Source organism: Crinia signifera, chromosome 2 (genome assembly GCF_055691185.1).
Source record: "Crinia signifera chromosome 2, ASM5569118v1, whole genome shotgun sequence".
NCBI lineage: Eukaryota > Metazoa > Chordata > Amphibia > Anura > Myobatrachidae > Crinia > Crinia signifera.
In genome coordinates this window covers 359,128,000-359,140,518 of record NC_139218.1, presented here as the reverse complement: position 1 = coordinate 359,140,518, position 12,519 = coordinate 359,128,000, and the positions used below count along the sequence as shown (strand labels likewise).

Below are 12,519 nucleotides of genomic sequence, written 5' to 3'. Positions count from 1 at the left end.
TCTGTCTTTGGATGCAGATGGAATAATTACTGACTGGGCAGAATACATTGACTCACCTGTGCATGATTTCAGAAATCTGTGATATTAAAGGACTGGAGCAAGTATTTATCAGGCTGTAGAGTATAATCTACTGTACAGTATAATCTGTTGTACAGTATAATCTCTACCATACAGTATAATCTGCTGTACAGTATAATCTCTACTGTACAGTATAATCTCTGCTGTACAGTATAATCTCTACTGTACAGTATGATCTGCTGTACAGTATAATCTCTGCTGTACAGTATAATCTGCTGTACAGTATCATCTCTGCTGTACAGTATATTATCTAATGTACAGTATAATATCTACTGTACAGTATAATCTGTTGTACAGTATAATCTCTACCATACAGTATAATCTGCTGTACAGTATAATCTCTACTGTACAGTATAATCTCTGCTGTACAGTATAATCTCTACTGTACAGTATGATCTGCTGTACAGTATAATCTCTACTGTACAGTATAATCTCTGCTGTACAGTATAATCTCTACTGTACAGTGTAATCTGCTGTACAGTATAATATCTATTTACAGTATAATCTCTACTGTACAGTACAATCTCTGCTGTACAGTATAATCTCTGCTGTACAGTACAATCTCTGCGGGCAGGCATGGTTTATCAGAGAAATGTTTTATTTCCTCATCCTCCCCGAACTAGGTTCAAATAATTTAAAATATAAAACTGCAAATTATCTTCATGCTAAGAATTAGCAGTGACATTGTACAAAACACAAAAACAATACACATTGTCAGGGCTGGCGTCACAGCAGTGGATACAGCAACAGAAGTTGAAAGTTGTCTTTTTTTTTCTCTTCACATTTCTTAATTAAATCATTTTTTTGTCCATCAGCAAAAGATGTACAGATGAATTGGAAAAAATCAACTGATATATAGGTTTAACAAAGTTGTGGAAATATAAAGCAAATAGTATATGAGAACAATAAATCTGAGGAACATGATTGCACTGAAGAGGGAGTGAATCATGGGTCACAGTGTGAACCACTTCTGGTGTTTGAGAGAACAATCCAGGTAGAAGGGGTGTGGCCATTGGAGAAGGTGTGGCTTATGTCTCTCTCTCCAAAAGTGTCCAAAAGGCCAAGTCTCCCCTGGAAGCCTATGCATAAAGTCTTAAGCAGTACCGGTGACTAGGCCAGTAAACATTTACCTTCTTCAGTTTCAGCCTAATATATCTTAACCCTTTCCCTTACAGGTGACTTTACAGTTTTTTGGTCTGCCCTTTCTTCTAAAAATCAATCCCATCATTTGAAATCATTGTCCCAAACCTTTATAGTCTTATCGGAATGATTGATGGGAAAGTTTTCTGGAAGAATTTCCTTCTGTGTGGGTCCCTTGGAGACATACAGAGCGTTCTTTCAGTCTGCCATCGAGCGCCCAACAATCAGAGCCAACGCTTCCCCACCATTAGCCCACCAACTGACTGGTCATCATCCGCTGCAGCAGTGCCAACAATCCTGGCGAATGGTACATGGCGGGCTTCGGTTGTACAGTCAGAAATTAGCAAGTGGCACTCACTGTGTGATGGGATTTGTCAGTGTGCCCACATTGGTGTTCGACATAGGTATCATGTGACCCATAGAGGGATCTGGGCTGAGGGCATCGTGTCCATTTGTCCCATTATGAGTCTGTTGAATCCTTTTCTTGTTCATCTTTCTTTCCTTGGCTCTTCTGTTCTGGAACCAGATCTTTACCTGGAGGAAAACAACATGTCAGATGTGATAGACTTCCAGTAGCTTCATTTGTAAACATCAGACAACTATTGGTGTTTTTACAAGAAAGATTTTGTATCTACACTGAACAAGGTTTTGTAACACACATACATATAGATAGACGCTTAATAATATACAAGCAGATGCTTAAAGCATTGAGTGCTAACCTCTCTGTAGAAGATGTGCAAAATACTTACCTCCCAACATGACCCTCTCCAGGAGGGACACAATACTCTGGGGGTTAATCTGATTCACTCGAAAAGGCACAATCGCTCTCTAATGGACAAAACCATATGCACTGCAGGTGGGGCTGATGTAACATGTGCAGAGAGAGTTAGATTTGGGTGGGGTTTGTATATCAAACTAATATCTATATTGCAGTGTAAAAATAAAGCAGCCAGTATTTACCCTGCACAGAAACAATAAAACACCGAAATCTAACTCTCTCTGCACATGTTACATCAGCCCCACCTGCAGTCATACTTGCCTACCTGACCCTCTCCATGAGGGAGAAAATACTCTGTTCCTGGATGTCCCTGGTAATGTATGATTGCCATCACCTGTGGGGAGCTAGGTAATTGATAAGCAAGGTGTTTCACCACAGGTGATGGCAATCATACATTACCAGCGAAGCACAGGAACAGAGCATTTTCTCCCTGAAGGAGAGGGTCAGGTAGGCAAGTATGCCTGCAGTGCATATGGTTTTGTCCATTAGAGAGCGATTGTGCCTTTCAGAGTGAATCAGAATAACCCCCCTCTGTTCCTGGACTTTTCTTTTAATGTATGATTGCCATTACCTTTGTTAAACCACCTTTCTTTTCAATTAGCCTGTTCAACACAGGTGATGGCAATTGTAGATTAAGAGGGAAGTCCAGGATCAGAGCATTGTGTCCCTCCTGGAGAGGGTCATGTTGGGAGATATGAAAATATCACCTATAGCCCGTACACACTGGGGAGATATATTGCTCAGTGTCTCCTTTTTATCAGCGACCAGAGATGGTCGCTGATGAAAAGGGAACCTCTGCCGGGGGAGCCGCAGAGGGAATCAGCTGGTCGCAGGAGCAAGCTCCTACGACGAGCGATTAGAATGGGGCTAAAAACGGGAGCGCGCACCAGACGATTTATGGCCGGGGCACACTCCCATCACTGGCAATATGGTCGTCAGCGACCATATTTCCAGCTATTTCTGCCCCTATCACCCCCGTGGGTACACAGCTTAATATGAATAAAAATGATTGCTTGGGAATTTTCACACCTATTTGGACAAATTTACTTGCCACTCAAAGGGTTAATCAAATGCAGTGTGTTTCATGCTGACATTCAGTCATACATCCAATGTTTCAGAACCCTTAAAATATCATTATGTTATATTGTTAAAAAATATTTTTATAATAAGTTTTTTAATAAAAATTTTACAGTTAAACAGAAATAATAATACAAAACACAAAAGTGATATTGACAATATATAAATATGGAGGAAAGGAAATTAATACATCACCAGAAATCATACCTTTTGGAAAGGCCTGCCAAATATATTCAGTTATACTAAATTCATATTACATATCTCAACATGTTTTACAGAATACAGATTACATTAGTTATAAAAAATAATAATAATAATTTTAGCTTATGGAATTTTTCACATCAATGACCAACTAGTCGTCTCAAACACTTTCATAATCTTATCCCGAATAGGAGAGTCAAGTGATTCTATAAGCGCTTCCCATTTTTTAGAAAATGAAAAAATCTAGAAAAAAGACTTTAAGAGTCCTGAAACATTCGATTAAGTCTCTGAGTGCCGCTTATAATCCCTCTTTGCGTTATTCATCTGATGAAGGCACTGGAGCAACACTTAAGCTGTGTACACACGGGGAAATATGATTGCTGGGGATATATTGCTAGCAATATATCCCCAGCAATCATATTGCTCAGTGTCTCCTTTTCATCAGCGATGAAAAGGAGACACTGCTACGGGGCGGAGGGGGAGTGCAGCAGCAGCAGACGCTGCTGCTGTCACTTTGAACGGAGGAGGGAGGGAGCAGCCGCACGGGGCTGGGGAGATCAACGCTGATCTCCCCGGCGCTGACCTCCCGGCACAGCGTTCGCGGTGAAAGCCGCTGGTCGCAGGAGCATGCTCCTGCGACCAGCGACCATTAGGCAGTGCACACTGGAGCGCGCAGCTGGCGATTTATCGCCACCTGCGCTCCAAATCACTGGCAATATGGTCGCTCAGCGACCATATTGCCAGCGATTTCACACAATATTGCTCCCGTGTGTACACACCTTCTTACCCCTTTCACATTGCAAAAACCTGCTTTCAACCCGTTTTTCTAAACGTGTCTTAAAACTGGTCAAAAGCCAGTTAAACCCCTTTCATATTGCATGATGTAAAGGTATATTGCAGTTTAAATACCGTTTTCTACCTTTCAGATTCAACTCGTTTTACCCATAGAAAGCCATACAATGTCATTTTAAATGTTATTTTTCCTGCTTGTGGGCGGGGATCAAGTGTGGTTATCATTTGTAGCAAATACCGTTTCTGAGCTGTTCAGACTGCAGGGAAAACGGCTCAGAAACGTGTAGGATCCTGCTTTTAACACGTATAAAAAGAGAGAGAGAGTCAAAGTGTTCATAAACAAACAGCGTCATTTAAAAGGATTTTTTTTTTTTAAGTATATTGTCACACATTTAGCAATCCGACGTTTCGGGGAGACAACGCACCTTTGTGAAGGTGAGAAGGTAAATATATATATATATATATATTATATATTATATATATATAATATATTATGTACAATTTTTTTGGTGTTTTTGTGGGGCCTTTTTGTATTTTTACATATGCTGTGTTTTTTTCCTTTTGGTACTCAGCGGTACAGTGTTATTTTTATTCCTAGAACTAGTGCCAGACAAGAAAAAAATAAGTGAAATAATTTATGAAATAACATCTGAAAATGTGTCTGCAGTATGAAGACATCTTTATGAAGATCTTGACAAAGGTCATAAATAACGGAAAACATTGACCACCTCTATGCTGGGTTACTAACAATACTATATTTTTTTATTTTATTTTTATCAAGAACACTGTTGAATGCTTTAAAAGTGGCTATTTATATCCATATTTTCCAGCTATCTTTTTTGTTATACTGTATATGTCACTGTATCACACTACACTCACTGTTTATTTGTTTTGTATTTTTACTATTATAATTTTTGTATTACAGAAAGAGATGTGTCCCCAACATCATTACGGAGCAGTGTAAAATACTTATATGCTCATCCAGATTGTAAAGTGCAATGGAATATGCTCCAACTGTACAAATCAATGTTGAAAAAAAAATTACATTAATGGTTACATTGTCCCATAGTGTACTCTGCGGTATTAGGTGAATCCTGTCTCCATTTAATATTAATTAGAATAAAGTGCTATATATTCAGTGGAGCAATATATCCAATGACAATTCACGAAAAAACACATTTTGTATACAGACATGACACAATGGGGTAAATTTAATAGGATGAGAGATTTAGAAAGTGAGAGATTTGGTAAGAAATCTCCAGGTTTTTTAAAGCGGCAATCATTTATGCTGCTTTCACACCGCATAAACGGCATAGACCCGGTAATTTAAAATGTTTTTAAAAATGGGTCAGACAGCCTTAACCCATTTCACTCCGCGTATCTTATACTGTTTTCACATTGCAAAAACCTGCTTTCAACCCGTTTTTCTAAACGTGTCTTAAAACTGGTCAAAAGCCAGTTAAACCCCTTTCATATTGCATGATGTAACGGTATATTGCAGTTTAAATAACGTTTTGTACCTTTCAGATTCAACCCGTTTCACCCATAGAAAGCCATACAATGTAATTTTAAATGTTTTTCTTCCTGCTTGTGGGCGGGGATCAAGTGTGGTTATCATTTGTAGCAAATACCGTTTCTGAGCTGTTCAGACTGCAGGGAAAACGGCTCAGAAACGTGTAGGATCCTGCTTTTAACACGTGTCAAAATACCGGTTTTCTGTAACCGGTAAATTGACAATGTAGCTTTCACATTGCAGCTGGAACCGTTTTAAAGCACTAAAAAAACGGCAATATACCGTGTTACAGCTGCAATGTGAAAGGGGTATAAAACGGTATATTACCCTTTTAAGTGCGGTCTGAAAGGGGTATTACCGTTTCAATGCTGTTTTGTCCCATCAATTTACACAGGGACACGGAGACGGGTAGGACCCTGCTTTTTAACCATTTTGAATTACCGGTTTTCTTGATTAAATTCAAGAAATTAAATTCAAAATGGACCTTTCACACCGCACATATTACCGTTTTGAAACGGTATAAAAATGAAATTTTACCCGGTAAAAAGTGCGGTCTGAAAGGGGTATTACACTAGAAAATCAAACTGGCTTTGCAGTGTAAATGATTGCCTCTTTAAAAAAATAAAAAAATAAAAAAAAAAGAGATTTCTTACCAAATCTGTCACTTTCTGAATCTCACATCCTATTATATTTCACCCAATGTTTTTTCAGTAATACTACAGAAATATTTATTTCCTGTGATTAGTGGTGAAAGAGTTATATAAATGATGATACAGGTTCCCCTACAGCGCTACAGTAGAGTCTAGTAGTGGTATGATTATTTTACTGAGATTGCTATACCCAGATTTTTGTATACACGTTTCTCCTGTGTTTCTAATGGAGATTGTATAGATCTGCATTGGCCATTAGCAGTGTAGGTATGTGCTGGTATGCCTGGGCTGCTACAATCACACACAGCACCCTATGATTGATGTAGATCTGTGTCACATTTGTAGCCAGCTTTTATACATTAATTAAGGTCATGTCACTGGCGTGCAAGCAGAAACATTTATCAGCATCATTAAGAGAACATTAATCGCAGCCACGGTCATACCTGTCTCTCAGACAGCCCCAGACTGAGCGCCAGCTCTGCCTTCCTCCTGATGGTAATGTATCTGCTGTAGTGAAACTCTTTCTCCAGCTCCAGCCTCTGGTGGTCTGTGTACACGACGCGGTATTTGTCCTTGGTCCTGGTCTTACCCCCTAAGCAATCAGAGGAACAAACATGAATGACCCAATCTAACATAACGCACCTGATGCCTTCATAAACCACTACAAAGCCGAACATCTTTGATATTTTACTGCAATATAAGACAATAACGAAATAATTATAATATTCGTTTAACGTAGTTATTTATGATTGCTTTAACGCTGCACGAAATCATCGGCATTCAATTAATTTTAATCATATATAAATAGTCCCTTTAATGCGAATATAATATTTTTTTTATGCTTCATTAAACGTTAATTTAGCACTTGGCCTTGATCTAATTAACTTTAGAATAAATCATTAATAAAAGTCTGATCTTTTGCATATGCTAATTATCGTTATATGAATATGTGGGCAAGATTTGTGATATCGTAGAAAACAAATGTAGATCGGTGGAAATGTTTTACACATTGTACATAAACGTCACAATAATGGAAATGAGATCAGGAATCTGTAAATGCTGAATAAACGCATAGCACCGGCCTATTCTCGTTATGATCTTCACCTCCTTCGTCTGATCCTATATAATCGCTAGATAATTCAAGGTTAAATTGCATAATAAAATCCTGGTTCGTTTCCAGCGTTAGTTAAAGACGCCTGCTCTCCAGAACGCCATATAAATGACACCCAGATTCCCACTAATCATGGTTAATATGATGGGTGCTGTAAAACGGCCAATTAGCGCCCAATACGTCTCCAAACCAGCAGTTAGAGCGTTGCGAAGGCTTCTTGACAAATGGGATTGGAATGGGGGGAAAAATCTTTCAATTATCCCCAATAAATACATTTGGGAATTTGATCTGAACTACTGGATTCTGTAAAAAGATCCTCTCCCTGTGTATACTGTTACAATTAGGTTTTCCAACCAAGAGAGATAAAAACGTGTTTATTAGTTAGATTTTCTGATACATTTTGCAATTTTCAGCTATACTAAAGTGAGTGTAATATTGGACTCGAAGCGGCGTAGACCGCATACACCCCATATATTCACTGCTTCAAGTCCTGGAGTGCCGCTTCATTTGTATGTTGTTTTATATATATATATATATATATATATATATATATATATATATATATATATATATATATATATAGATATAGATATATAGATATATATATCTATATGTATATATATATGTATCTATCTATATATATATATATATATATATATATGTCTGTGTGTGTGTATAAATACATATATAGTATGAATACACACATTTTTATATTGTACGAATACAGACACACACATATATTTATATACATATACACACAGACACACACACACACATATATAGATTTATTTATATTGTATGAATACAGACACACAAATGTATTTATATATATATATACACACACATTTACATATACACCTATATATATATATATATATATATATACATATATATATATATAAACACACATATATATTTCTTTATATTGTATGAATACAGACACACACATGTATTTATATATATACATATATACACATATTTAAATAAATATATATATATATATATATATATATATATATATATATATATAAAACTACACACACACATACATATATTTCTTTATATTGTATTGTTTGTTGGCTGATCGCTGATGTATTGGCCCATGTTAGGCAGCATCAGGCTACACCGGTATAGCAACTCTCTGACCTGGGAGGTGTTTAATGCCTGCCGGGCTATCTGTGATCGGGGAGATCTGAACAAGGCACTACAAAGACCCCCTGTGTAGATACAAGCAGGATCAGAGGGAACTGGGCAGTGCTAATGAGTGGATGACACCGCTGCAGACAATGGCCTACAAGGAGATCTTATCAGAGGGGAGCCTTTACATCACATGCATTCTGTTTGAATTACCTCTACTGAGCAAATGCCGCCGAGCTTTCATCCCAAAGCGATTTCTATTGACATAAGCGGCGATTCCGCATGCAATCTGTAACCAGCAGCATTCACCTGTGACTCAGTATTCCTAGGAATGGCCCATATGTGGCTCGGGTATGGCAGCTTTCCCCAGCTCCTACAGGACAACAACTCCCAGCATTGTAGACGCACCACAGCTGGTGCCACATGCCATATAAGGCAATCATTCTGTTAGAACTAGAGGGCAGGCTGAGACTAGTAGTTCCACACCACTATAGCCAGTGCTATAAATCTCTTTAGTCACTCAAGGATAACCGGCAGCAAGGTGTATAAATGCAGTGACATTCTGTAGGGATGGGGGCATGCAGTCTCTGTCACATCTTGTCTGCAGCTGAAAAGCGGCATTAACATGACAAGGCCCCGGCGCCGGCTTCTTCCCCTCTCTGGGGACATCAAACACTTTACACTCACCCAAAAACTTTCACTGCTCCCTCCCCTCCTAGGACACCGCATCCAAAGCTTCAGCTGGATGAGAAGCCTGGGGGGAACGGCTGCTATTGCTGTCTATACCACTGCTGTGCAATGTCCACAGCTATGCAATAACAGCTGCAAAAGAACCCGGTGCAACCTTAACTACCCGACAACTGTTAGCAATCCTTGTGGCTCCCTCTTGTAACTTTTACTACCACTGGTGAATTAATATGTAACCGTATCATTGCTTGCTAGACTCTTTTGCTATACACCCTGCTCCTTTCGTTCTGCAATCAATGGTTCTTATCGCCTCTATTGGTATCTCCATTTATTTTAAATACAATCAGACAATTTATGTCACAGGGTAGCGATAGGATCACAGAGTTCCATATTGCCTAGGCAATAATATCTGCATTACTGATATGGGCAATCCCAGTCGTTGCCTATTGCCCAATAGATGGTCCCCGCAATGTACAGTGGTCCAGAGACAAGAGTAGGGGGCTTGCCCTGCTGGGGGCCCGGCTGCAGCACAATGCTATGGATGCTTGATTGCCTTCCGTACACGGTGACACTTCTTTATTGGTTCGCAGGTATCAGTTTAATGAGCCAGAAACTAATTAAAGCGGATGGGCCCACGGTTCACGGATTGTAGTTGGGTCAAGGATCTTTCAGTGCCTTATAGCCAGAGGACACCTACCTTCTGCTGGGCTGCAGAACCAAAAGCAAGTCATGGGTTTAAAGCATGACAATCATTTTTGTATGCACAAATAATTCAGTATGATACTGAAAACACACACACACACACACACACACACACACACATATACACACCACACACACACACTATCTGATGTTCTGATGTGTTGGTAGATGATGTTTTCTATATGAGGATAGATAGATAGATAGATAGATAGATAGATAGATAGATAGATAGATAGATAGATGGATAGATAGAGGCAAGACTTAGAACATATATAGTTGCACAAGTATAATACATTTTATATTGGGCATATACCCTACAGAGGGCATCCTGGTTGGAGTTTACTTACCAGCGTTGCCCTGTGTTACTGGCTTCCTCATCCACTCAAAATGATGTCTCCGGTGCCCATCTGCCATCCCTGGAGAGACTTGAGGCTGATGCCCCGTTGGCAGTGCCCCCACATAGGGCGGCCCTGGCACCTGCCCAGCTGGATAGTCAGAAACTGGACTGTAGCCCAAGCTGCCCCCTGGAGAGGGGTTTATAGGAGTGTGCCCGGAGGAGTACGACGTGTGGCCCCAGTCATCCCGTGGAGCTCCATAGGGTGTGATCCAGGCAGAAGTCCCCGTGGCTGGAGATGCAGACTCTAAGCTCAGTCCATGATATCCTCCATAGTCTGGGTACTGGGGGGCAGTGGGGTAGTTTTGCAGCCCAGGGTGGCCACGCATAGATCCAGAGTACATGCCAACGTCCTTCTCCAGGAGGTAGCTCACGTACATGGTGCCAGGTTGTTTCCAGCTAGCAGCATGCTGCTTTCATGCCACCCTGTTGGTACAGCCTCCCTGCTAGTGCAGCCCCCTGCACTGTGCTGCCTGCTGCCTCCTACACTGTGCTGCCTCCCGCACTTTGCTGCCTGCTGTCTGTTGCACTGTGCTGCCTGCTGCCTCCTACTCTGTGCTGCCTGCTGCTTCCTGCACTGTGCTGCCTGCTGCCTTCTGCACTGTGCTCCCTGCTTTCTCCTGCACTGTGCTCACTGCTGCTTTCTGCACTGTGCTCCCTGCTGCACTGTGCTACCTGTTTCCTCCTGCACTGTGCTTCCTGCTGGTGCAGCCTCCTGTACTTTGCCCTCAGCAGCCCCCCCTGTTGTTGCAGACTCTTGCACTCTTCTCTCTGCAGCCTCCCTGCTGGTGTAACCTCCACCAATGTGAGCAGCCCCCTGTCTTCTTGTGCTCTCTTCAGCCAAGACGTGTCCCCATTCCCAGCCCATTGGCCGCACTTACATGAGTAACCATTGTATAGCAACCTGTATTAGTAAGGGCACAGCAGTGGCAGGTGACGTCAGCGGGCAGCTAGCACCCCCCCCCCCCCCCCCCCCCCCGCAGCATTTGCATGAGAAGTGAGATAAGGAGAGGGCAGCGACCTGATCACAGGGAATACTCCAGCCTTTATTGTCTACAGCTTCCTCCTTACATTACCAAACGCTGCACTTTAACCTCTAACCACGGGTTCAAAGAGATCACAATTCAATAGAGCAAAGACCCCAAATTACAAGTGACCCAGGACAGTGGTTCCTTCCCAGGAGGTGAGGAGCACCCTGTCTGCAGTGCCTGGAGCCTGGGTAATCTCCATACCTGCCCCTGCCCCTCATCCCTCGGTATGGAGCAACTCTTTTATCTAGCTCAGGTGTGTGTGTGTGTGTGTGTGTGTGTGTGTGTGTGTGTGTGTGTGTGTGTGTAAATATGTATACATGAGTGTGTGTGTGTGTGTGTGTAAATATGTGTACATGAATGTGTGTGTAAATGCGTATACATGAACATGTGTGAGCGTGTGTGTAAATGTGTATACATGAATGTGTGTGTGTGTGTGTGTGTGTGTGTGTGTGTGTGTGTGACTACACAAACTACTCAGACTACTCATCCTAGTAGAGTCGACACAGTCACACTATATCTAAGGTCATAAGATAACAGCAATATATTACACAAGAGAGCTAGCTGATTAAATTCTACTGACAGGTGTGCTTTGTTTTCTATGTAAATATATGCATGCACACAAATACATAAATGTGTGTGTGTGTGTGTGTGTATATATTCGCACAAATTCATTACTTCGTATTCGTGATTAGCAAATAATATGAACAATGTGAAGAATCGTTTATTCGTTGCCAATTTTTTTTCAAATCCTATTGCTTGTTATTAAAAAAAAAGCCTTGAGGAATAATACAGATGTAATAAACATCAATTTATACTAGCAGCCTAAATGCTGTAGATTATGGATTCCATTGCAAAGCTATCCACGGAATATATATATGTATATATATATATGACATAGCTAGCTAGGTGTCTGCACTATATATATATATATATATATATATATATATATATATATATATATATATATATATATATATATTGTACAGACGGCTAGCTAAATATGGATTGAGAATTCCACACCTGTATACCTTAGCAATAGCAGGACTGATCTTAGTACGTTTAGAACATAATTGTTCTGCAGCCAGACATTGATTTTCCATGTCTGTCTCCATTGAGTAATATAGTGATACATGTTATACACTGTGTTTTTAGCTCAGGGGCAGGTGCAGCACAAAATTAAGAGGATGATTTGAGGTTAATGGGTTTCGCAAGTTTAGGGATCCCACTT

General features: G+C 40.4%; 1 protein-coding gene across 1 annotated transcript; it reads right to left on the bottom strand.

Annotated features, from left to right (window-relative positions):
• Positions 1-696: 696 nt before the first annotated feature.
• On the bottom strand, positions 697-10,686 carry CDX2 (caudal type homeobox 2). Its single transcript, XM_083171310.1, has 3 exons — positions 10,214-10,686; positions 6,673-6,821; positions 697-1,752 (listed from the first exon to the last, which is right to left on the bottom strand). The coding sequence occupies exons 1-3, from the start codon at positions 10,638-10,640 to the stop codon at positions 1,573-1,575; spliced, it is 756 nt and encodes a 251-aa protein (XP_083027436.1). The 5' UTR covers positions 10,641-10,686; the 3' UTR covers positions 697-1,572.
• Between the last annotated feature and the right edge of the window lie 1,833 nt (positions 10,687-12,519).

Bases quoted from the DNA above. Each gene is read 5' to 3' on its own strand.
- CDX2 (XM_083171310.1), bottom strand. From the start codon at position 10,640: ATGTACGTGAGCTACCTCCTGGAGAAGGACGTTGGCATGTACTCTGGA. The intron at 6,822-10,213 runs GTAAGTAAACTC...CTGATTGCTTAG, and splicing joins AGTAACACAGGGCAACGCTG to GGGGTAAGACCAGGACCAAG. The intron at 1,753-6,672 runs GTATGACCGTGG...GTTTTCCTCCAG, and splicing joins TGGGGCTGTCTGAGAGACAG to GTAAAGATCTGGTTCCAGAA.